Source organism: Dermacentor andersoni, chromosome 6 (genome assembly GCF_023375885.2).
Source record: "Dermacentor andersoni chromosome 6, qqDerAnde1_hic_scaffold, whole genome shotgun sequence".
Taxonomy (NCBI): domain Eukaryota; kingdom Metazoa; phylum Arthropoda; class Arachnida; order Ixodida; family Ixodidae; genus Dermacentor; species Dermacentor andersoni.
The window spans coordinates 103461916-103488710 of record NC_092819.1 but is presented as its reverse complement, the minus strand read 5'-3'; the positions used below and the strand labels follow the sequence as shown (position 1 = coordinate 103488710).

Below are 26795 nucleotides of genomic sequence, written 5' to 3'. Positions count from 1 at the left end.
TATCTACCTATGGCTCAGGCATGCTTTACCTTTAGAGGCGCTACAAAAAAACGTTTCCACCAGTTCTCTAGCAGTGGGAACTGCTTCGGCTCAGAATCTAAATCTCCCGATGAATCGGAACGCACACGCATATTTGACAATGCGCAAACAAGTGCGCATTACCGTTGTTTCATATTGAAAGATGATGCTCTCTCGCGCGGTCATTAACGCAACGTCCAGCTCGCCCGATGGATGACTTGCCACGAGACAGTATGATATCATAAACACTCAATGCTCATTTTACAAACACGTGAGCGTGCATTCTTCTTGCGGCCTCCACCAGATTTTTTTTTCCCCCTCTCGGAAGCAATTCACCGCCAGAGACCAGCAAATTTGCGTGGGGCAGAAAAAAAACACACACAAGCACATTGTAGCCACTCGCTATCTTCTTGAGGTTGTGCAAAATCCGATGCGGGTACGGCACCACATTGGACCCACTCCTGGTTCATAGCAATGCAAACTGCTTCATATGGGCACTTTGTTTCGAGTAGAGGTGCTTGCGCGACCGCCGTCAACACCGTGCAAGGGAAAAACCGGCCGACACCGAACAATCCTACTTCATCATTGAAACTTTTGTGCACATGTGGGCCCGACTCCTTGAAAACATGCCCCAGTCAAGGCTTGGCGACCCCTTGTTTAACTAACTTGTACTGCGCGGAATTATAGGGCAACAATTCCTTTTGTGCTCTGGGGCTATAATGATCACTATTTAAAACGAGGCGTAAATATCAGAAGTGAAGTGAATTATGCGAAGGAAGCTCCTGTGTACACGACAGGCCTTACCCGTGCTGATGAAAAGCTGCTAAAATTGAATAAACACATTTGTGAATGTTTAAAGCGGCAGACTTCTTTAAAACAATATAAAGAAATCATCGACATACCTAAAAACTTTAAGAACACTGCTCTCGTTAGACGCTCAGCAATAGTCGATCAAGATACGCTAAGTAGCCACACAAAGATGTCAGTTTTTTTTTTTTTATTATTATGTGTGCAGTCTTATCGCGCACGTGCGATAATGTGCTTATATGCACGACTCGACGGAAGTAAAATTCGTTGATAGTCTGTGCTAGTCCATGTCTTTGCCCTCTCGTCCTTGTCGGTCTTGCGGATTATCTTCTAAGTTCTTTGCATTTCTAAAGTTACTTTTATATTTCGGCTACTTACTCTTGGCGCAGTAGGTACTACGTGTTACTGGGCATGTGCCTATTCTTGGCTAATCTCCCGGATCGTGTACTAGCGACGACGGCCCTGATAATGAGCCGTTTGAAAAATAAATATCGCGCGCGCGCGCGCGCGCACACACACACACACACACACACACACACACACACACACACACACACACACACACACACACACACACACACACACGCACACGCACACACACACGGGGAAAGAGAGAGATAAACGGGGCGCTATAGGCAGGGAGTTTAAACGGGGAAGATTCTGGATACATTTATTACGCACCAGTAGCCTTCCCTGTTATAAAATTGTACTGTGATGGATAAGGCATGATGGACAAGGCCTCGTGCAACTTTTGCGATTGTCCCGGCGAGACCACAGTACATATAATTTTCAACTGCTTTTCTTTTTATGATAATAAACATACGCTGCGTATCACTTAGAGTGAACGACATAGCATTCATGGAAGAAAATATATTGGAAACACAGACTTCACCGTCATATGCGCGGAAAGCCACCGGTGCCCTACTGCACTTTTGAGGACGACTGGGCTCTGCGACCGCCTCTGAATGCGTGGTGAACGTTGTTATGAGTGCGCACGCATCAGGTCCAATTATTTTACTGTATTCTCTCGTATTATTTTTTTTTCTTTCGGCTTCCCTCTCCTCCGGTGTAGCGAAGCAAATCAGGGGCAAGCTGATTACCCTCCCTGTCCTTTGCTTTTCTCTCTGTCTCTCTTGCTTTCTGTGTTCTCTATTGTAATCATTGCCATCACACGTACATTGTTATGCTTTCTGGGAGTGACCGTTTTTTCACTGGATGACAATATACGTGGTCATAATTTTTTTAAGGTAATTTCCCGAAATATTTAAAAATCGCCTGTTCCAGATAACATAATTCTTGTCCTTAAGCCGGAATATTCAGAGGTGGACACTAATTGCACGAAAAAGCAAAACACACATTTATCTATTCAATAAAACTTATTAATTAACTTCTTAATTAATTGCTATACGGCACATATTGCAATTTATTATTTGCAGCCGTTGACCTTCGCAGGCGTATCCCCTTGGAAAGAATTTCCAGAAAGACACCAGCTTGGAGATATGCGTCATCAAACTCGCCGTAAGAATGCACTGTTGTTCCTGTTCTTCCTTTTTTAACAAGAAGCTCTTTCAGGCATTGAAGCACAAAAGTAACTGGAACGCCCATGTATTTGGTCCCACCCTTTGGGAAACAATGTCTCGAAACTGGTGTCCTCCTGGAAATTCATTTCAAGTGCATACGTCGTGCAAGCGCGTCGGGTACAATTCGCAAATTGCAATAAGTGCCGTAATGTAATTCACTAAGGAGTTAACTAGTGAAGGTAATTAGTCGAATATGTATTTCGATTTCTCGTGCTGGTAATGTCCACCTCTTCGAATAGTCCAGTTCAGTGACAAAAACTATGCTAACTTCCACGGGCGATTTTTTAAGAATTCTCGGAAAGTTTAATTACGACCGCCTCGTATTTGTACATCAAAGTATTCATAGCTCCCACTAGAAGCACTTCCGAGCAGTGTACACCAATCGTGTTGCAGTAGTCGTTATACATGATAGCGCCCGATTTTCCCGCACTGAATCGCGAGCCTACAGCATCCGTATCATATCCACGAATATTGACCGATTGTTGAAAGCCGTTTCTTTTCTCATATTGCAAGAACGATCTTTTTCGCCGTGGTAGCCGTTGTGTCTCCAGTTTGCTTAGCCATATTACAGTTTCTCTTTAGTAAACCATGCGTAGTAGTGACGACAAGAGCCATCCTTGCCCAAGCCTACACTTTACATTTGCTCTGGCTGTGAGCTGCCAGCTGCAACGAGCGTGCATCATGACCCAGTTCCTGCTCTATCACACGGGAAAGTCAATTGCCAGATGTGAGAAGGTTGAGTGTCTACTCATTATCTATCTATCTATCTATCTATCTATCTATCTATCTATCTATCTATCTATCTATCTATCTATCTATCTATCTATCTATCTATCTATCTATCTATCTATCTATCTATCTATCTATCTATCTATCTATCTCATCTCATCTCATCTCATCTCATCTCATCTCATTCGCAACACAAACCACGAAGCGGTGGTGGCAATTTCGTCCGCCTCTGCACCGAAACTAATGCAAACACTGTCCTCGCGCTCACAACGTCTCACCTTTGGAACTATTGTTTCGCAAGGCTCACACACCGCTTTCCCGCCGCCGCTCCCGGCCGCAGGTGACAGCTCCAGCCAGAGCAGCCTGGAGGAGTTTGCGGAGCGCGCCGTACGCCAGAACGTGTGCGTGTCGCAGTGGCTGGGCGTTCCGGCCAGCGGGACGGCCGAGGACTACCTGACGGCGGTGCGCAACCTGAACAGGACGAGGCGCGCGCGAGTCGTGGTCTGCTTCTGCACGTCGGTCACCGTGCAGGGACTTCTCGCCGGCATTCGCGCGGCCAACGCCACGGGGGACTTCAACATTGTGGCCAGGTGAGGCGCGCCGAGTACTGCTGATTGATTTTGGACTCATTCATTCACAAATTGATCGATCGATTGATTGATTGATTGATTGATTGATTGATTGATTGATTGATTGATTGATTGATTGATTGATTGATTGATTGATTGATTGATTGATTGATTGATTGATTGATTGATTTTAACATCCCATAGTACCAATTGGAATACGAGGGACGCCGTAGTGATGGCTCCGCGGTATTCCTGACTACCTTAGAGGTTCAGGTAGATATAATTACAAGATCAGTGTGTGTAATTACGTGAATTACACATACTACACCCGTAGAGATGCGGCGGACACGTGCGGGATTCAAGCCCATTACCTCGTTCTCGGACTTGGAATGCTGTAGCTGCTCATCCATCGCACTAGGTGCCAAGTACGGCACTATTGGATCTAGGGAAGGCTACAAAAGAAACGCTGCCGCATGGAACGACTTTGTCCAGTCGGATATACTTTAAACGAGGGGAGGAGGAGGATGGAGGAACGGTTAAGCACACGGGAGCTAAAGAGGAAACTTTAGCTCGTGGCCAACTCTCGTATTTTTTTTCTTTGTTCTAATACATGTGAAACGCAGAAAAGCTCTTATCAACTGAAACAAATTTTATTCAGCTTAAGCCAATTTGAATAAAATATGTTACATTTAAGAAACAACGCTGAGTCCTACCGACTACAGAAAGCCAAATCGGGTCTCAATTTTTTCAATTGCCGGATTTCGGTAAATTCCAGAAAAACCAGGCACAAAGTTCACAAATACGCAACTCTGCATGGAAAACGGATATCTCAGTTTTGTAAACTGCACCCGTTATAGAGCGTTTGAAGCAGACGAATGTGATACGTGAGTTTGCAGCTTAGGTAAAACTGTTACAAAATTCACGAAAGTTTTCAGAGCGGTGTGCATACTCGTATTTTAGAGCGGTGTGCATCAACTCTGACTGCATTAATCGTCTTAATAGAAGCAGTTTGCAGAATAATGATATCGTTTTTTATTGCTGACCTACAAAGTTGTAAATATCATTTCAATTAGCCTAAATTTTGCTATTCTCACGAATTTCTGAAAAAAATTTTGATGGCCTAAAAAAAAGTCTGCTGCGCACAGTAATTAGACCATGACTTCATTTTTCTTTAATGCGCAACAATCCTCGCGAATTCTGTGCAGTGGAAGCTGAGAAAAATAATTTCTCCGTTCCCATGTACTTACATAGCAATTCGTGAGGTAATGGAGTAACTCTTAAATATAAGCGGTCACTATACTAGCTTGTATAGTTGATCATGGGCTGCGGTTCTGTTGATTTCATTTGTCGACCTGTACACTCATATTTCTTGAACTGATTTGAGATAAAAGTCATTTGTCACACTGCAAGTAAAGAGGTCGAGGACTGAGGCTGCTGGTTAAAGAAAAATTGCTTTGCTTTCTTTGTTTTCTGGTGGCTACAAGATAACATTTTGGTCTTGTAACACAGCGCTAAGGAACAGGGAGAAAAGAATGATAAAACGACAACACTGCGCTACGACATATCTCGCAACGAGATAGCATTCCGACACTAACGTTTATTTGAGATGTGCCAGTGGAATATTTCGCTGTTGCTAAGGTCGAGTTCCAAACGGTACCGTTTTTGGCGTTTATACACCGTCTCCCATCGCTAGGCAGTGCAGCGAACGCTGCTATGGCTCGAGTCAGCCAATCAGTGACGAGAGCCCATTTTGGGTTCCAATAAGCAGTGGCGTATCAACTATTTTTCGAGTGGGGTGCAAACCGCAAACGATCTGATCTCTCTCTCTCTCTCACTCTATGTGTATATATATATATATATATATATATATATATATATATATATATATATATATATTCGAAATATATATGTATATATGTGTATATATATATATATATATATATATATATATATATATATATATATATATATATATATATATATATATACATATATACATATATATTTCGAATTACTATTACAGTAAGTGAAATAGCCTAGAAATGCTTCTGTCAGTTATATTTATATTTAACAGACATAGGCCTATCAATCACACGTGGTGAACCGCCGAAACATTATTTGAATTCCCATTTATTTCTTGCAACTATATAAAATGTCAAGATGATGCAGAGACAAGAGGCAATGAGTGCCTCACAGAGGACCCGGATCCCATCCAGTAGCATCGGTACAGCGCACATAAAAAAATGCACATTTGCTACAAACAATTTTAATAATTACACAATGAATTGTACTTGGTGTTTAAGTACGTCTACATCATAAATGTATCGATAGTTTAGGTAATAGCATTGTCGAGGTTATACGCAACGAAGTACAATCAACATAAATCACTCGCAATATTCACAAAAAAGAAAAGGACAGCAGTAATACTTCTAAATAAGTCTGAAACGTTAAAACTACGTGACACATTGCACTTAAAATGCTGCATATTCCTTCAAATTATAAAATTTCTGAAACGCAGAGTTCCCTTGGGACATTGGGAAACCTAGCTAATAGCAGCAGTGTGATACTTTCTAACACTTACTTACAATTCTTTTTAACGCATTTACGATCGCACATAAACTTCGAGTATTGTTCGACGCGTTCGACCAAGAGCATTTTCCCAATGAAATTCAACAGTTATACCTGTAACATGTTTGATTATATTTTTTATGGTGATAAAGTATTAAGAATTCAACGCTATATAGGCTATATCTGAGCAGAGATTAAATAATTTCAGCATTTGATAATTCAACGATACCATGCCGTAAGGCACACCACTCGTTGGGCGCGTCTGATCACAATACTTTATCCGGACCTCCCCGTCACTCGCAGGCTAAATGTAGCAAGCTGATCTGAGTTTTCGAATACGGGTATAGCGGTCCCAAAAACTGGGCATGACTCAAGTTGCGCAAGCTGACATTTGTTAGGGCGGGAACTGCGCAGCGCCAGGCGGTCTCCGCTACGCGAGCGTGTATGGCGAATCCCGCGCGTCGTCCGCTACAGGAAGTCCCGAAAAGGCACAAAAGACAATCCTCGCTGTCCAAGCAGGCGATGCGCAGTAACGAAAGACATTACTTAGCTGGTCAATCTATTAAGAAAGAAAATTTTGGTTCAGTTGTGGTTTTGTTGGACTTTCTAGCGTGCAGCCGAAAGTGCCCGCTTTCAAAAGTGGGGGTGGGGGAAGGGGCAAATGGCATAATTTGCCAGCCCCCCCCCCCCCCCCACACACACACTTTTGAAAGGGGGAGGGAGCAAGTGCCTCCCTTGCCCCTAACCCCCCCGTAACTACGCCTATGCCAGTATGGGAGGAAGGCTCGTCCATTATGCGCTGTTAATCCTTCCGACAAATTTCCATTCAGTAGTGTGAAGCGCCGAGTCCGACTACAGGCGGACAATGGAGGAGCCTTTCTTATTCTGGTTTGCTGACGCCAGCCGTAGCTTTCGCCGTAGTGCACGCAATTGACCATTTGCAAAAATATTGCTGCGCATGCGCGAGCAACGGTATTCCTAGCCACGTAACCTCGACCATGGACTAGCTGAACCAACTATTGTACCGATTCAACGTCTTTACGACTGGCGAACTCCTGCACGCGCCCCGACTCTGCCAGAGCCTGTCGAATACGTTGTTACCCACACCCAGATGGAGACCCGGAATTTTCGCAGTAATTTTTCCAAAGCATTTGTGCTCGCGCTTTCTCCCTGGAAAAGGAGGTGATGCGGGTACTTTGAGGGAGAAATGCAGTCTCTGAACGAGAACGCGTGGTTACAAAACACCAGGTGGCGCTCGACATTTTACAGATCGTCAGATGGGGAGATGGAGTGCATGAGCTTTCACCCAAACCGGTGCTCATAAGACAACCATAAAAGGCTTCACGCAACGAATGAGGCTTCGGAGAAAAACCAGGAAAAACAGGAAAAAATTTTGTTTGCTGTCGAGTGGCAGCATAAAACGTAAATAAAGCGTACCTGTGACCTCTGTAGGAGGAAAGTCGACATTCGCGCACGACGCACATGTTGCAGCGAATATGCAATGTACTATATATAAAAAAAAAAAAAATCCGTTCGTCGTCTATTCAGGTAACAAAATATCCATCTCGCTAATCCATCATCCAACCAGGAAGTTCGTACTGAATGTTGCGCGTTTCAAGAGCAAACTCGCCGACCACAAACAACTCCAAGGGCACGGAAACGCACCTTGTTATTGTTGTTATCGTTCTCGTCGTCATTGTTGTTGAAGCAAACGTGAGTAACTTAGAAGCCTAACGCACATCCCTGGCAAAGGGATTGGCAGTGATAGGCGGGTGAACATATCCCATGTGCGCATGCGTATGTTTCTTTTTATGTGTAAGCATTATAGGCGTACTTCGCCTGCATTGGAGGTACCCAACAGAAAACATGGGCCGATCCCGAAAACAGTACCGTCTAACACAGCGTGTCAAAGCACTAGCTGTCACGAGGGAACAATGCGAAAAAACTGGCACGTGATGCGTGCGCCAGACGTTAGGAAGAGAAACTCTGGCATGAGCGAAGCATGCGTTCGATCGTGGCTTAATCGTTCGAGCATTGGGCAGCTGATCTGGCAGACAGAGGTTCGATCCCATCATCGGTCACCCATCCTTTTGTACCATTGTAGAGGGACTTCACCCACTTTGACGTATCTAAGAGAAAATTCGAGGTGCGTTGAGCGTACGCAATCTCGTCACAGTGTGCACGAAATCATAGGTTATTAAGAGATACGAGGTTTAGAAACGTCACTTTGATAGAAGATAGTGTGTAAGATGACGCGCGCGCGATACTAACGAGACTTCACACTCTAAATACGCTATCGCGTACTAATTACTAGCGGTGCTGAACTCTGGCCTAGCGGGTTTTTAAATAAGAAGCATTTCTAGGCGAACATTTGCCACTTTGACAGCACCTATCTAGCCGCCTACGTCTTGGTGGTCTCATTGTCCTTCCGTTAACTTGGTATGTACCAAAATTGGCACATTATCACAAGAGTGTATGACGAACAAATGTCATGACATTATTATCATGGCGTGTGCGTCAGGTCATGAAACAGCCGCCTATGTCTTGGTGCTCTCATCGTCGTTTCGTTAACTTTATATGTACCACAGTTGGCGTAGTAAGACAAGAGTGTATGACGAACATAAACGATAGCTAATGACATGAATGTCATAACGTGCGTGTCATGTAGGTCATGAAACAGCTGCCTACGTCTTGGTATGTACCGAAATTGGCATAGTATTACAAAACTGTGTGACGAACATAAATGATCGGTCATGACATGAATGTTATGGCATCTATGTCATTTAGGTCATGAAACAGTCGCCTACTTCTCGGTGCTCTCATGGTCGTTTCGCTAACTTGGTATGTAGCAAAATTCGCATAGCATGACAAGAGTGTATGACGAGTATAAGCGATAGGTCATGACATGCGTGTCACGTAGGTAATGAAACAGCCGCCTACGTCTTAGTGCTCTCATGGTCGTTTCGTTAACTTTGTTAACGAAGCGTTAACTTGGTTAACTTGGTTGGTTTCGTTAACTCCCCACACACTGCTTCGCATAACATCGTTTCTCACATGGCGTCGGATCTGCCAGCTTTCTTTCGAATATTTTTTGCATACCCTTCTTCCTGTGATTCCTTATTAAGTACCTTTCCTTTAAGCGTTTCCGTGCGTTCAAACTCTGAAAAAAAAAGTATGATGCTCAAAATGTAACAGGTCAATAGAAAGAAATCCCATGCAGGTTCCTAAAAGTTCAAAAAAATTAATGTCTCTTCGCATAAAACGGAAAACGAAAAAAATTGTTGGCCCTTCCGTAATCGAGAACAGATTTAAGCATGAAATAGCAACCGGGAAAGATTGGTTGGAGATGATACTAGACACAATCATGAAATGACTGTAGTGCATGTTCGCAACGGCACACCCCGCCACACCACACCGCACCGCGCCAAACAGTGGTGTTAGATTGTTGGTGCACTGGTCCATGTGGACGCTGCCCAGCTAGAAGAAGAAAACTGGCTGAAGGCCGCACAACAGGCAGCGAAAGACGTCAGGAAGACAGAGCGCACGGACCAGCTAGAAGAAGAATGAATTGAATTCTGTGGACTTACATGCCGAAACCACGATTTGTTTTTGAGGCAAGCCGCAGTGAGGGACTGCGGATCAATTTTGACCACCAGGGAATCTTTAACGTCCCTCCAATGCACGGGACACACGCCTTTTTGCATTTCGCCTCCATCCAAATGTAGCCGGCGCGGCCGGGATTTGATCCCGCGACATTGTGCTTAGCAGCGCAATACCATAACCGTTAAGCCACCGCGGCGTGTAGAAGCGCCTGAGTTAGTAAGATCTTGTCTGTGGTATTTGTTTCCTTGTGTCCTCGTCTTTTTCGCGCTGTTTCACCTCAGTTCTAAGCACCTGAGGAGGCGCCACGCAGCGTGGCGCCATCTCTCGAGATGACGCAAAACCTGCGCAGCGGAACTCGCGGGCCGCTGGCATTCAGCGCTCAGTGCCAAAAATAACAACTATAAGTGTATATAGTGCCCTGTGTCTGCCTTTTGAACGTCGCTATTGGAAATGACAAATAAAACTCCAGCGTACTAGAAGTTACAGCTTGAATGATATTGTGAACAAACATTATGAACTCGGAAGCAATATTTTTTGCAACTTTTTTGGACAGTAACTAGCCTATGTAATGCGGTCCTGTAGGATAGGTTGGGGCCAGAGACCGCATTACTGGATGTTTTGACTGTTTGCCCGGATGATCTCCTTTTGTTCTCGCAAACTCAGATAACGGCTCTTGCTTTTGTCTCAAGGCCACTTGAAGGTTGCTGACAACGGGAGCTAAAAGCATTTCAAGCTTAAAACCCTACGACGGCATGCGAGTTCAAGCTTCCCTTGTACACGGTGCCTTTAATGCACGTCCTGTTGCCCCTTCAATCGCCGCTTCAGGTGCACACTGTTGAATTTGCAGTAGCAAGGCGCATACATGCTATACGCGCTTGGTGTAGCCTCCGAGCTTCTAGTGTCGCGGTAAATGTGGCGCCATCTGTAATGCACTCTGCTTAAACGGCTGCCGTCTCCGAGATTCCAGTGGGCAGCTTTGTGTCCTTTTCCGCTTTTATTCTGTACTTGGGTGTGTGTTTATACATATGACATCATAAGAGCCCTCAGACAAGTTTATCATTTAGAGTGAGAACACTATTTAACTTGCTTGCTAAGTATAACTTGCTACCGCAATTAAAACTCATCATTGTCCGGGGATCGAACCCAACGCCATCGCCTTTCCGCTACCGTCGCTTTAGCAATTGAGCTAAGCATGAGGCTAGCACATGTAAACAGCTAGAGAGAGAATTAGGACAACACAGAATAGGTGAAATGAGTTGAATAGAAATCCGCAAGGCGGATCGTTAGATCTTGGCAAGCTGAATAGGCTTGCGAGGTCTGGGGACATCCGCAAGGTAAAGCATTCGATAAGAATTGTCGTAAGCTTCAAAGCAGCATCTTTGAGTTTTCTGACCGAAGCGCACCTTGTGAGAGACGGGTTGTTGCCGCCTGACGAAGTAACGCCTACGCAGCGATGCCTGGACTACGGACGCTCAACTTCTGGCCGGCTTGGAAGCCGAAGCCCTGGGAACCCTGGCACTGCGAGTGCACGTTAAGCCGGACCCGGACTTCGAAGTGTACTACACGCAACTCAACCCGGACGAGAACACGAGGAACCCGTGGTTCGCCGAGTTTTGGGAGACCTACTTCAACTGCAGCCTCGAAGACCAACCAGACTGCACACAAAACTGCAGACCCGGGTGCACAGGTGGGCTCACAATCGCGACCGGTGCAGTGAGAATATATGCTATTTCTGATGCTTATGTGGCCTTCTCGTGGAAAAGCACACATTTGTTCCTGTTCGATCACCGAAGCTGTTATATACATTGATTTTATTGAATCGAGTGCGGCCACGAGAGCTTCACTGGGCATTCGAAAGAGAGTGATAATCACGTGACTAAAAGTTGCAAGCTTTTAACATAACGTTGGCTTATTCCAGAGGAAGCAGGCTTGCGCTTTCATATCATGCAAATCACTTACGCCGCTGAGTCGAAGTGTCCTTCTTTGCTTTTTTTTTTTTTTTTAGAAAGAAAAGAGAGAGATAGACAGCTTAATACCTAGTATCGGTTAAAGATTACTGTAATTTCTGTTGCGTTGTGTTTGTGGAAGTCGGCAGGAGCCCATTGCTTATAGTTCTATACGGCTACGCCCCGCCCCTTCGTAAGAATTCACTTGAGCTCTCTCTTCACAGATTTGACCAACACGACCCGTCACTAACACACACCGGTCACAACATCGAAAACATGCAAGTGCCCGAGATTAACAGTTCCAAGGTTCGATCCAAGTATGAATTGAAATTATCAATTGAAAAAAAAAATGCCGCACGCCAGAAGTGCATTTCACTGACATCGATGGCAGCCGCAGCATTTCACTCAGTAAGACTCGCAACGTACGCCGCCCAGTGAACGAGAGCAGTGCTTCGCCCAGTGACAACGTAACCCGCTGTGCTATCGTTTAATTTTAATTCTCAATCGCTTGTGTTTTGCTATGCAGCAAAGCTAAGCAAATCGTGAAAAGCGGGGAAACAGAAAGAAGGACAGATATGACCAGAACAATGTGCGTCGTCTCTCCTCATCCTTCACGCTGTACATACGTGGTTTTAATTGTAACACATATATGGCACTGAAAGAAATAAGGAAACAAACAAACAAGAAAGAAAGAAAGAAATGACTGAATGAACACAGAACTTCGTGTGTGCCTTTCTGTGTCCCCGCTTTCCGCACAGGGCCTAATCTTGCATGAAATAGAGGTTCGCCCAAGCTACCACCACGTTTGCTTTGCGTGTGTCTTTTTGCTTAAGCTGCAGGACTCAAGCTATACTGACTACTGGGATTAACAGCACAGTACCCTGAAGAATGCTCTTGACAAGAAATAAAGCGGCGCTGACAGTGTACGGCAAATATATATATATATATATATATATATATATATATATATATATATATATATATATATATATATATATATACTTACAGCAAGCGCTTCGGCAACCACGTCTCGTAACTAGCACAATGTTGCGAAGTTTCCACGAAGCATTTCTCGAACACGAGCACTCGTGCTCTCCCGCCGATTCCCGAGCTGAACATGCTTCAAGGTATAACTTCCCAAGAACTAAAGCTCGAAGTGCTGGGTTCGAATCCCCGAAGCACAAAGCGAAAGCGATACCTTCTTTGTGTGCGCGTATTTGTATTTGAGATTAAGAAGTTTGCAGGGACAATATGGCCACAATTAGCACATGACCATGGTAGTTGGAGAAGTATGGGAGAGGCGTTTTCCCTGCAGTGGGCGTAGCCAGGCTGATGATGATGATGGTGGTGATGATGGTGATGATCTGTACCCACTCCGCTTGGCCCGTCCCCTCGTCCGCTTTGCCAACGCAGGCAACGAATCCCTGGCGGACAACTTCCACCAGGACGAGATGGTATCGGGCGTCAAGAGCGCGGTATACATGGTGGCGTACGCGCTGCACGACATGCTGCAAGACTACTGCGGCCAGGGAGCACACCTGCCGGGCGACAACTGCACGCGACAGGTGCACGTGTCCGGCGACCGGTTCGTGGAGTATCTGAGAAACGTCAGCGGCGTCCACAGGGGCGACGCCGTCGAGATGTACGCCAACGCGTGGTACGTGTACGGCTGTGCCCTGCTCAAACGTATCCGCACTGCCGTCCAATAAGTCTGTGCGTCTTCCGCGGCGTTCTTGCGGAGTTTGCAGCGATTGCGCATCAGTTACCCCTCTTCTGCGTCACAGAAAGAGTGCTTGCTGCACTGCAGAGGTGTGAATAATAATAATAATAATAATAATAATAATTCGTGTACTGTATACAGCAGGATGTCACAGCCCGTATAAGCCATAAGGCTTGGCTCACGTGGCGTGGCAGTCCCAGCGTGGTGCACAATTGTTAGCTTGTTAACACAGTAAACCAATTAGCAAGAGGGATAACTTCCCAGCAAAAACAGAACAGCAATAGATAAATAAAGCTGGAAGTCATAACAATTATAACTTCAGTGAGCTGGTACAAGTTAATAACCAATAAGAGTACCTCCTACATTACAATAATTTTTAGAAATATGCCATGAATATTCAAAAATTGCTCATGCTAAACAAGCTCAGTGAACAATGAATCAATCTGGATGTAGTCCGTCAAATCAGGCAGACCGTCAGTGCCTTCGGAAAGTTGATAACAGGCTGCATTCAAGGCTTGCACGTGCACATTACTATTTAGCTGTGCATGTGCATATATCTGATTGTACCTAATCTTTCATCTTTAAAAAATGTTCTTATAAAGCTGAGCAACTATAAGAATTTGCGCAGCAACCACCGGCCAGTTTATGTGGACTGGTAATACCGATTTACTAATATCACATCTACAATACTTAATACTGCAATAATATTCTATTTATACTATGTTTTCGCCCTCATGTTCGAGCAAACAAAGTCAACAATATTTATTCCTAAAATCTGCAGTAACGATTTAGCTGTGGCGGCTGTTTGAAATTATTCACTGACTGTTACGATACTCCCTAATGCGAAATTTGAGCGCAGCTCTATACGTGTTTTCATTTCGCGATATATTGGCTGGTGCAGTGCAGACAATCTGCATCGTGCAGCACGTTGCAAACAGAGCGAAGTGGGGCGCGACTGCCTCGCTAAGCTGGAGTTCGCGAGAGGCAGCGCATGGGTGTCGCGTGCGCGCGATTCACAGCAGCCGCCGCAGACGTACCGCCCAGACTAAACGCGCTACTCTGGCGCCATCTCGTAGCCATCGCAGTCGCACTACGCTTTTCTTCTCACGTTTTCGCCATACCCTCCTCCTCCGCTTTCCTCCTCTCGTCTATCATACCCCGCTGCGCTCCGCGTTCGCTCTTTCATCCTTCGCTGTGCTCGTTCGCTCGGTTACGCCGACACTCGCCGCAAGGACGGCCACTTAAGAGCTGCGCTCTAAAAAAGAAATTCCCTGTCAATCTTCATCAGTACATACCCTGCTCGAAGTGGAGGCGAGGGCCAGATACCTGTGGCCAACCTTTTTTCTCGTGGAAAAATGTTCCAAAAGCCAGGGAAACTCATACTCCAACGTGTTGTTTTCATTGGCTTTACTGGCTCAGCTTCACTGAGCTTTTTTTCTCATCCTTCTATTCCAAGTATATACGTATATTTATATATATGTGTCCCTTTCTCGAAAGCGTTTTCTACTGGGTACATGGAATGCCACTGTGCGTGTCCGCTTAGATCGCGGAATAAGTTGGCTCGGTAAGCTAAGCGGGCGAACTTCGCAGGAAAGGCCACAGTTTCGCAAATTTCTTGTTGTTGACTCAAATCATTACTTTAGTGCCGCCTGCCTGACTTCAACGTTTTATTTCTTTACTTGGTGCACTTTATTATAAGAAAAAAAAAAAGAAAGAGCCCTCTCACGCGCACCAATTACTTGAAAAGTTCTAGGTCTGTTTCTTTCCTACAACACCTGCAAGCGATCAAAAAGCAAACCTGGCCCTGCATTTGTGAGGAGCGCTTCCTGGCGGTTCTGTTCTATTCATATGTTACTACCAGGTCGCGCCGACCGGACAGTAACGGTGTAATGACGGCGTGCCAAGCATTAACTAAGGGCAAAACTATGAAAGTGAAAAAAAGGATTTACAAAAGATAATGCGCCTGGCTAACGTAGTGCAAAACATCGCGCTTGATTTCTCCGAAAAACCAACTGGTGCTTTTTGAAAACAAGGACAGGGATGAAGCAAAAGATGTTTCATAAATGATCTCATACCGCGATTCCTCTTATCCTAGTTGTTCACTATCGCCATATAGCTTCTCTCTCTCTCTCTCATTTTTTTTAGGTAAACGGAAAAGCTTCGAATATATTTGGCTGTGGACGTGTGACACCTGCCATTGCAGTTATGAGTAAAAGAGAATTTTTTTTTTTAAAGAGCAGCCGAACGATATATGAACACCAAAATTTATGTCGGAATTTATTCGAGCCCGAACCACGTGCCTGACGTTAAAGTATCGGGAAGGCGGGTGCATTGAACAGTATTGTATAACATTTACTTGGAAGGCCGGATTCAATCATCGCCTGCTGAAATAGAGTCGCCTTCATCGGCACGAAGCATTACGAAAGCACCTTTTGCTCGCGCAGCATTAACCACGACGGGTTTCGTAGTAGTATGAGGCTTTTAAGGATGAAAGTATGAAGAGATAAGTACAGCGCCGTAAGTGACTCTCATGATGAATGTATGAAGAGATAAGTGCAGCGCCGTAATTGACTCTCGGCCGAGTTGACCTAGGCCGAGAGTCAGTTACGGCGCCCTTCACTTATCTCTCCATACATTCATCCTTAAAAGCCACATGCTACTACAAAACACGGTCAGGCATGTGGGCATATGCCCATACTATGAAAGCGGTACACTGTGCTTCGTGTTTTCTACAAAGAAGAGATTGCCTCGATTTTCCACAGTTGTTGAACGATGGAAAACGCACATGCAATGTGGACACCAAAAAGAGCAAGCACAGGGATAAGGACAGTAAAATACTTTGACAAGCGAGAACTTGGAGCTGTGTTACCTATCATTTTCCTTTGATTCCGTTCATATGTCACCCCTCCTATCAAATGGTTGGTACTGGCTATAACGAAAACATACAGCGTCATGCCAGCCGATGACGAAGGGCACACAGAATGAGAACTGAAAAGAATCATTGCATCATACAGCCCCTGGGCTCGTATTTACGAAAAAAAGAAAGATTTTCTTTAACTAGGAACGTTACCTGATTTGCTATCGTTCGAGCGCCGCCCACTCATGCATGATCTTGGATGAGTGGCAGCATGTGATCACGCATGATCACCCTGCAAGTATACACTTAGTGGACTGTCCGTTTCGGCCACCGCTGATTGGTTGGAGCCAGTGACGTAGCCGGGGGTGGCACACCGGGCACGTCCCCCCCCCCCCCCCTCCGAAATTTCCGTGTTAGTATGTGGCATAGGACGGCTGCGCACCTTCTATCTAGGCAGCCTACGGTGGGTTCGAAGGCTAGCGGACCTGAGATTGATCATGGCATCGAGTGAGCTGTGCTCTCGCGCGCCTAGTTCGCGTTGAAATGAGAGGCAGCACGAAGGGGAATTCGCTCGCCGCTTGCCGTGTTTGCTTGTGCGCGTGACAACGGGCTTGTTAATTCAGTTAGTAAGCGAATGTTTACAGCAGTTTATGCAGGTGATAAAACGACTAACCTTACTTGGTATGGCTGTCTAATAGTTTGCTAACGCAATCAAGCTTCGCCTTTGGGGCGAAACTGTGACTTTTTCTTTTTCATAGAAGAACATCGCGGTTTCCGCAACATTGAACACTGCCGGATAAAACGAAAAGTTAAGATTACCGATGTCAAAAAGCGGAAAATGATTGAATTTTATAACTTACAACAATGAAGCTGCCTATCCGTAACAAATTCTTACTATTTAGCCCCCCCCCCCCCCCCTCAAAAAAAAATAACGGTAGGAGGGTGTATTCTCGGTTTGCTTTTACTTCATGCACCGTGAATTTATACTTGCATCTTTCACATCTGCGAAGTGACATTGCCACCACTCGCTGACATTCTAGAGTTTTAACTGAGCGTTTACGGTCCGCTCAGCAAGACTGGCATATGCTAGGAATCCACACACAGCCGCTTAGCCTCAAGGCTAGCGTGCGTGCGCATAACGCCCATGCCGGCAGCACAACATAGAACGCTTCCCTTGTTTCGCTATTGCTAAGGATGTTTCGAGGCGAAGCCTCCGAGAACATAGATATGTGTGTTCCACGGGCCAAAAATTCAGCCGAAGGAAAGCTCAATTCCCGTAAATAATACGCGGAACGCAGCTGTCACAAGATGTTGTGTAGTTTCGATTTTGCTCCCTCGCCAACCTCAACACGAGGGCCTGTGCAAGCTTGCACAGCGGAGCAGCTGCGCAGGCCTGCAGAGGATTGCCTCGAAATCCGTGCATAAGCGGAAATGCCAGGTTATCCGGAAGATGGAGGCAACAGGCTGCATCGCTCGTGCGAATTGTGTAGCTTTTGCGTGGCAGCTGGGTCAAACGCAGAATTTCCCTTTGAATGCCGCACGCGCAGACCTTCATGCACAAGGCGAGAGACATTGCACAGGTGGCACTTATCCGAAAGCTGCAAGCTTTTCGTTTCGACCGAAATACATTCGCCTATAAGGTATAAACAGAAATATCGCAACTTTCAAAGGCTATAGCATGGCGCTGCTGTATGCATCCAACATGGCGGTCGGAGTAAAGCGTAAATTGAAACGACGAAGTGGCGTTTGCGCTTGTGTAAGTAAATTAGTCAAATAACTGTTTCGCACTTTGTGGCCGCACAGGAAGACCGACTCTCGGGACATGTCAAAATACCGGTGGTGCGCTTTCATTGCATTCCCTTGATCGGTAAACAGCTGAAGGCTCAAGTCGGCCAGCGGCGAACAAAACCAGCGGAAGGTTAAAATAGTAATTTTTTAAAGAAATATTACCGCTCGCTTCGGCTTTACATTTTCGGTCTTTGAAGAATACGAATGAGATACAGATAACAGGCAAGGACGACTAAAAAAGTGCAATCAGCAAAGTAATTAAACCAGACAAAAAGACGGTGATACAGTGACTGCGGGAGAAGTGAAGGTCAGGGTTTATAGGAAAGGTACTTTCCAGGCCCCCGAGGCTCGGAAGAATCCGACGGGGCGTTTTGAACGCGCACGTTTCGTGACTTTCCGGGACAGGAATACATTTCTTCCCAGTTAAAATAGTGTCCTGCAGGCGCGACGGCGTCGAGCGGAGTAGCAAAGCGTGAGAAGTGCGAAATGATCCCTTGCCTGTTATACTCCGGAAGAAGTCGTCGGGAACAAAATCTGCGCTGCATATACTTTCATGGGCTCGGTTACTGGCTTGTCTATGTGAAGTTTGATCACCCATGCCTTTTTCAAGCGCTTGTCCGAAGGGAACGAATGTAGGCTTACTTCGCCTCTCACTGCATGGAGTGTATTTATGCTTTTATACTTTTCCGTTCATCTTCAACAACTTAACTGAAATATCGAGCCAGCGCACAATGTTGGCGCGACGACTGCAAAGCAAGCGATTGCACCTGGTCGTGCCGAACCAGTTGCAACAGTTCGATATAATGTCAACAGAGCTTCCGGCGGCCGCCGCTCGACGGCACCACTGTCTGTGACAGTTGCAAATAGCACCGCATTTTCCTTGCCTTTCTGCCCTTTTGCGATTGTTCTAAGCGATAAAGAAATTAGAGCGAAAAACATACGAAGAAACAAAGCATATGAAGCCCTCACATTTGCAACCGACAATGTCGGAAGCGAAATGTGGTTTTGCATCATCATCATCATCAGCCTGGCTACGCCCACTGCAGGGCAAAGACCTCTCCCATACTTCGCCAACTACACCGGTCATGCCTTAATTGTGGCCATGTTGTCCCTGCAAACTTCTTAACCTCATCCGTCCACCTAACTTTCTGCCACCACCTGCTACACTTCCATTCTCTTGGAATCCAGTCCGTAACCCTTAATGACCACCGGATATATTCCCTCCTCATTACATGCCCTGTCCATGCCCATTTCTTTTTCTTGAGTTCAACTAATATGTCGTTAACTCGCGTTTGTTCCCTCAACCAATCTGCTCTTTTCTTATCCCCCTTAACGTTACACCTATCATTCTTTCCATAGCTCGTTGCGTCGTCCTCAATTTAAGTAGAACCTTTTTCGTAAGCCTCCAAGTTTCTGCCCCGTAGGTGAGTACTGGTAAGACACAGCTGTTATACACTTTTCTCTTGAGGGATAATGGCAACCTGCTGTTCATGACCTGAAAATGCCTGCCAAACGCACCCCAGCCCATTCTTATTCTTCCGATTCTTTCAGTCTCATGATCCGGATCTGCGGTGACTACATGCCCTAAGTATACGTATTCCTTTATCACTTGAAGTGCCTCGCTGCCTATCCAAAACTGCTGTTCTCTTCCCCGAGGCTGTTAAACATTGATTTAGTTTCCTGCAGATTAATTTTTAGACCCACCCTTCTGCTTTGCCTGTCCAGGTCAGTGAGCATGCATTGCAATTAGTCCCCTGAGCTACTAAGCAAGGCAATATCACCGAATTGCAAGTTATTAGAGACTTTTAGCTTGTACGCTATTCCGGTAAACGGTAGCGGTTTGGGCGGATTACCGGATGGTCGGGGCGTAAACGTGAGCGGTGAAGCCGCCTGGTGTTGTAGAGCTCAACCAGACAAACGCATAGCTAAAACCGCAGTAACTCACCATATCCTGCTTCGCCACTCGTGCAAATTTTTGGCAGCGGCGTAATTGTGAACACGATTACGCCACTGTCGAAAATTTACGCCAGCAGCTAAGCAGAATATAGTAATTAGCTCTGTGTTTGTGTGGTTGAGCTTTGCGCCACCAGCTGGCGCCACCAATCTGGCCGCTCACGTTGACGCCCCCGCTAAACCGGAAAACCGCCCGCGCTTGCCCGAATACCGGACACGCTGAAAGTCTCTACTAAGGTATTCTCCGTTAACTCTTTATCTCCAATTCTTCCCAATCCAGGTCTCTGAATACCTCCTGTAAGCACGCTGCGAATAGTACATACGCATGTGGAAATCCAGTGCTCATGGGGCACTTACATTCACCATCGCGTTTATGTGGACAATAAAGAGAAACGCCAGTTCAGTTTTATACTGATAAACATTCTTCTTCGAAACCCTAGTTTCGTTAATTTCGCTGTACCATGTTGATTACTAGCAATGAGAATGAAGGCTAAGCTTTCTTTTTAATCTTACCCCATCACCATAGCACGGGTACGACAGTACAATGTCACAGATTTCAAAGTATATTTTAGTATCTGTGCCTTGGCGGTGCAGTAAATATTCTCGAAATTTGCTAGTTCCAGGCTCATTTAATATACATCGTAGGTCCAAGACAATGAGCAAAACGAGAACAAGGTGAAAGCCGGAGGCAATGTTTCGACAACTGGACTTGTCAGCAAAGCTGCTGCCGACGATGGCACAATGAGCCGGAAGCCACTATGATGCCGCGCCGTTTCTATAGCATGATGGTGAAAATTACGCCCTAGTGTGATTCTCAGCGCTGTACCACAGAGAAGCTTTGTGAATACGATACATGTACTTCTTTTTTCTTTGTCTCCGCACCAAAATTGTGCTGCTCAAGCCCCCCACGCCTTACGAAGAATAAGTCTTCATTCCTTCCTTCCGTATGTCATCCTCCTTTTTCTCTTTACTTTTTTTCCGTATGCCCACAGCTACGACATCGTCAACTTCCAGGCGCTGGAAGACGGGCAGTACGAGTTCGTCGACGTGGCCATCTGGTCGGACGAGGAACGGATCTTCGTGCACGGAGAGCCGAGGTGGAGCGACAAAGATGAGCACGACGACGAGGTTCCGGTCTCACAGTGCGGAAAGCCGTGTCCGCGAGGGTACATCAAGGTACGAGGAGGAGAAAAAGGGGAGGGGGAATTGACGAGAAAGAGAGATAAACGTATAGTGGTCAATGGAGATGGTGTTGGCGCTACACTTCATTGGCTTTGAGTGTTCGAAAGATATTTTTTTTTTTCGGGAATGCGGGAATACCAGAAAATTTGTCTCATGATGACTGTGTGGCAGACGTACACGGGACATATTTTCGCTGGAGATCGGCAGAGAATTCACTTTCGTATTAAAAAAAGTGCAGAGGGAAAAACTGGTCGGGCGTGCAAGTTAGTACACACGTGGCAGGTCACGCACTATCTTTTTGCTGTATTCCAAGAGCTGGCAGCAGCTTTGCATTGCCGAGCAATGTGAACGACCTGGCATTTAGGTGGCAGGAGGTTCAACGCTCCTTCAGATTCCAGACGTCGAACATGTCCGCGTGCGAATGAGCCATTAGTAAACGTTGAAGTAAACAAAAATTGCGCGCGCACGCTGCCATTTTCGAAGCATGTTGCCGACCATAGGCAACTGGAGCAGAACTGTCAAAGTGTTGCGTAGTGCTTGCTCTACAGTGTCACATGTTAAGCATTTGCAAAATGCGAAGGTGCTACACGCCGCGGCGGCTTCGAATTCCGGTCGATGGGGACAGGCCACGAGACATGAGGTGGTCGAAACTAACATAACTAACAATAGCATAACTAACATAAGTCCTCTACTAGAGCGCCCCTCATTGCGAACTGTGCAGCTTGGGGAGCTTCCAGACCCAATAATTTAATTTCCAGGTGCCAGAGAGCAACACCAACCTCTGCTGCTGGAAATGCGTCCAGTGCGGCAGCAACCAATACGTGCACAGCGAGTACCGATGTGGCAACTGCGAAGGTGGCACTTGGCCCAACGCTACTCTCAACGGTCAGTGCGCGTGTCCATACGACGTTTAGAAAGTTAGTTATACGGGTGACAGCCTGTGGAAGATGCACGTTTGCCTGTTTCTTGGCCTCCTAGAAGGAACTGCGGGGGTGAACTGTTAAGACAATAAGAAACGAAGTTTCAGAGCTAGTTAAACAGCGTGCACGATCTTGCAAAATGTTTGCTTGCACTGAGCCATTTTAAGCTGTTCAAGTGTTCGCCATAGAATGAGCTACCAACGTGTGTTCGCTGCTCTAATACCACAGCTAAGCTAGTCAACTATTATTTTGTTATGATGTTCACTGAAGTGTTCACCAAGTCCTTAGCGGGGAAATTGTCCATCCTGGTTACGGCGTGTTAATTTTTTTTTTTTTTTTCGTGAGAAAGCCTGCTTGCGGAATTAATGTGGGCCAGTGCTCACAGCATGTGGCCTTCGGAAACTGGCAACAGTTTCAGAAGGTCCCTCTCCAAACTTGCGGCAGGGCACATTAGTCATTCAGTTATTTTACTGAAAGTCGTCTTCGTATAATGTGGGACAAAGCCAGGTGAAACATAAATTAATTTTGCGACAGAATTCGAAGACGAACATTGCAAGAGTGGCGCTAGTGTCGGGAGCCCTACCAAGCGGATGTACCTCGAGCACAGGCTCGCTAAACTCCGAAATACCAACATGCGCTGTGGTGCAAATGATGTAGGAGCTGATCAGCAAATATTAGTCAATCAGTTATTCCAAATTTGCTGGCGTCCAGCGCCACCATAGCAATTCTTTACGAAAAGAGGACGTTATTATCTCTCCATTGTACTGCCCTTTAGATGTTTCATTTTTCGCATTCGAAGAACAACGCATATTTTCACGTAGGTCGAGCATCACCGAGATGGGTTGATCAGAACTCGACATACATTAACAGAATATTGACACATATACCACACAACTTGCCTTTCTTTGGTGTTGTAGTACTCGAGTGTAATAAGAGTGCATTCGGAACGATCGAGAGATACTTAGTTATCGGAAACTACCTGTCTGGGCTCCGGGACTAAATGTGGTCATCAGTTAGTGGCACTCAGTTAGTTTCAAGCGCACTCGTACATACCGATTAAAGGGACGGCACGACTTCGTTGTTTGCTGCAGGATGCGATCCCATACCGCAAAAGTACCTGCAGTGGACCGAGTCGGCCGTCGTCGTGGTCATGGTCGTCTCGGCTCTAGCCCTGGCGACGGCGGCCTGCGTCAGTGCCGTCTACGTCCGCTACATCAACACGCCCCTCATCAAGGCCTCGTCGTGCGAGCTCAGCTTCGTCATCCTGGTCGGCATCATCGTGAGCCAGGCGAGCACGTTCGCCATCCTGGCTAAGCCGTCGCCCACGTCGTGCCTCATGGAGCGCCTGTTCCCCGTGCTTAGCATCGCAGCCGTTCACGCCGCCATCTTCACAAAGACGAACCGCATCGCGCGGATCTTGGCTGTCAGCGAGAGGCGAATCTTTCAGCGGAGGCTACGGTTTATGAGCACCGCGGCCCAGCTGACAACAACTGGCATCCTCATCATGGGACAGGTCGTCATCACGGGCACCATGCTGGTCGTCCAGAGGCCTGGCACGGTCCTGTTCTACCCGGCAAGCAACCGGGCGGTCCTACTGTGCGACACGACCGAGCTGGCCAGCTTCTTGCCGCTGGCCTACGACTTCGTCCTCATCGCCATGTGCACGGTGTACGCGGTCAAGACGAGGAACGTGCCCGAGAACTTCAACGAGGCCAAGATGATCGGGTTCGCAATGTACTCGACGGTCGTCATCTGGGTCGCCTACATCGCCGTCTACATCGGCAACGAGGACAACCGCGAGCTGGCGCTGTGCCTCGCCATCAGCATCTCGTCCCTCAGCGTGCTCGTGCTGTTGTTCTTGCCGCGCGTCTACATCGTGCTCTTTCGGCCGGAGAAGAACAGGCGCAGTTCGTTTCTCACTTTCAGGCAGGACACGATGGAGGCCAAAGTGAACACAGTCTCCGGCACCATGGCTCACGAGAACGGTGGCGCCGATTTGCCGCGATCGCACGACAGCGTTAGCTAGGACGAGTGTTGCGTGACATCGCTTTGACAGCGCGGTCATTGCAGGCCAGGTGCCTACCCCAGGGGGTTGTGACGCAGAGGGTGGTTTGATCGCCAGTACTGCATCCGCTGAACTGCATTGTGATACCAGACACTAGAAGGTAAACTCTAGGTTTGTGCAAGAACACGCCTAAGAAATAAAGCTTAGGTTAAGCTAGTATTATACAAGCAGACACCAAAGAAAAAATGTTTGAGTTAAGCTAGGATTATAAGACACATTTTCGTAAATAACTTATTCACTTTGAAAATAACTGCTTCGCAGAAGATGATGCAAAAGTCAAATGAATGGCAACGGCAGATTTTAATGCTCGAAACAGCTACGCTTCAAAGACAACAACAATTGGTCGAAGCTGGTTCGTTCTTGTTGCCAATGCCAAGGTACATTCTTTGATAACATGCAATTAGCGAGTGCCAAACGTGTGGCGTATCCTTCCTTGTATCCCTCTTCGGCATTAGTGTACTGGCTGCATGTGCTGTGCTGTCTTGCGCACTTCAATGCGTTGTCACGCATTGTCTCGTCATCATCCCATATGCACTAACTACCTCGTACGACAAGCACGTTGGACAATATTAGGAGCTGCCTTTCACATGAACTGTGTTATTGAAGCACTGTGTTCGTGCAGCTCTCATGTAGAAAACTGTGCTTGCGCAGCCGCATGTGGACAGTGTGTAAATTTGTACAGTGAATGTATGTGAATAAGAACATGCACCTCAGCTGTGAATTGTTTCACAGGTGTCAGTGACTCCACCACAGGATCGCAATGGTGTTGTTCACTTCTACTGCATGGGGGAGATGACCTATTTTCTCTCCGTGGCATGACCTTGAACACAGTGTCTTGTGATCACGACACGGGTAGTGAATGGAAGGTAATAAATATCAAATATAAAGACGCTGTGAGGAGGTGGAGATGTGCCATTTTTTACAAGTGGTGGCGAGTGATTTGTTGAACAGAAGGCATTATTTCTATGCCGCCAAGTCCACATTCTTTTTTTTTTTCATGTTTTTGTTCCTTGCTCTCTTTTGTCACTGCTAGGGTGTAATCTACCATTATGTCTATCCAGTAAAAATTAAAAGAACCAGGCCATTACCATCATAACCAACTGCATCATAATAAATTGCAGAGCAAGTGTGTTAGCAAATTACGACCATTCAATATGGGCAAACATACAATGTCTGTTAAAATGTAGCATGATCTACAAAGTAAAAAGGGTATTTTCCTGGTCTCCTTTGGAAGGATGAGTCCCCAATGGACCAAACGCTTTCATGTGGGTGCAGAGACCACTCAGAGCACTTGGTAATGTGATCAAGTGCAAGGACTGGGCGAGCCAACATGGCCGTGGTTTTGTGTGCGCCGTCCTAATTAAAATTATCGGGTTTTACGTGCCAAAACCACTTTCTGATTATGAGGCACGCCGTAGTGGAGGACTCTGGAAATTTTGACCACCTGGGGTTCTTTAACGTGCACCTAAATCTAAGTACACAGGTGCTTTCGCATTTCGCCCCCATCAAAATGCGGCCGCCGTGGCCGGGATTCGATCCCGCGACCTCGTGCTCAGCAGCCGAACACCATAGCCACTGAGAAACCGCACTGGGTTGTGCGCCGTCCTCCCACGCGCTTAGTGTTGGAGGTCGTGAAATCTCAAGTTTAGGAGACACGTTGAAGTGAGAGGCAGATGAAGCGTTGGCTCCCCTACACCTGCGGTCTTCATAATAGCGTTTTCCCACTGCAAGCAACACCATCGGCCATGGCAGAGTGGATGCAAAGGCTTTGCTTCGTACTGCTGACGTGAAGAATCGCTGACACAGCACAAAACAATATCTTTGACCACCGGCTCTCAAATTCAACAAAATTATTTTTTTTGTCTTATTGAAATTCATTTTTTCCGATTGCTTCATAATTTGCATATTTTACAGCCCCTTCTGTGTGAGAAAAACCTATCGGCCACTGTACTTATTTGCACAAAAGAACAAATTTCAATGTAACGAAATATAACAAAACCCAAGAGGTGGATGTCCCATGATCTCATGACACACTGACCGGCTCCGTTCTTACAATCGCTGCTGCCGCCGCACATGAGCACAGCTGTAAGGAACATATGCCACCCCTATTTTTTATGACCAATGTCATCACACCTGACCTTGTTGCTACATGACGTCAACAAATTCTGCTTTGTGACATGACGTTACAATGTCAATGGCACCAGGTCCAAAATATCAAGATCAAGTGTAGCATCCCCCCCCCCCCCCAATTTACAATAAGTTTCTCAACTTCTATATATGCCATCCTTTTAGGTGTGTGAAGTGTGCGTGGAGTTCCTAGAACTTCTGAAATATGCATTAGTACTCTTTTAAACACCAGAAAATACCGTAGTCAAGCAAAACATGGGGAAAAGAAGAGTGTAAAAATGTCAAGTTCACCACGTCCCCTTGTAGATAATGTCACATTTACTTATCTATAGTGATGCACTAAAAAACACTTTGGGCCATATA

At 46.1% G+C, this 26795-nt stretch overlaps 1 protein-coding gene across 1 annotated transcript in view; it reads left to right on the top strand.

Moving 5' to 3' along the window:
- The window catches only part of LOC126522678 (metabotropic glutamate receptor 1-like), a 30906-nt gene extending 5720 nt beyond the window's left edge, over positions 1–25186 (top strand). Inside the window, exons 2-7 of the mRNA XM_050171453.3 lie at positions 3475–3724; positions 11326–11561; positions 13234–13477; positions 20945–21314; positions 22079–22205; positions 23332–25186. Coding sequence (XP_050027410.3) covers positions 3475–3724; positions 11326–11561; positions 13234–13477; positions 20945–21314; positions 22079–22205; positions 23332–24266 — 2162 coding nt within the window. The 3' untranslated portion in view covers positions 24267–25186. The remainder of the gene's footprint in view (positions 1–3474; positions 3725–11325; positions 11562–13233; positions 13478–20944; positions 21315–22078; positions 22206–23331) is intronic.
- The last annotated feature ends 1609 nt before the right edge of the window (positions 25187–26795 follow it).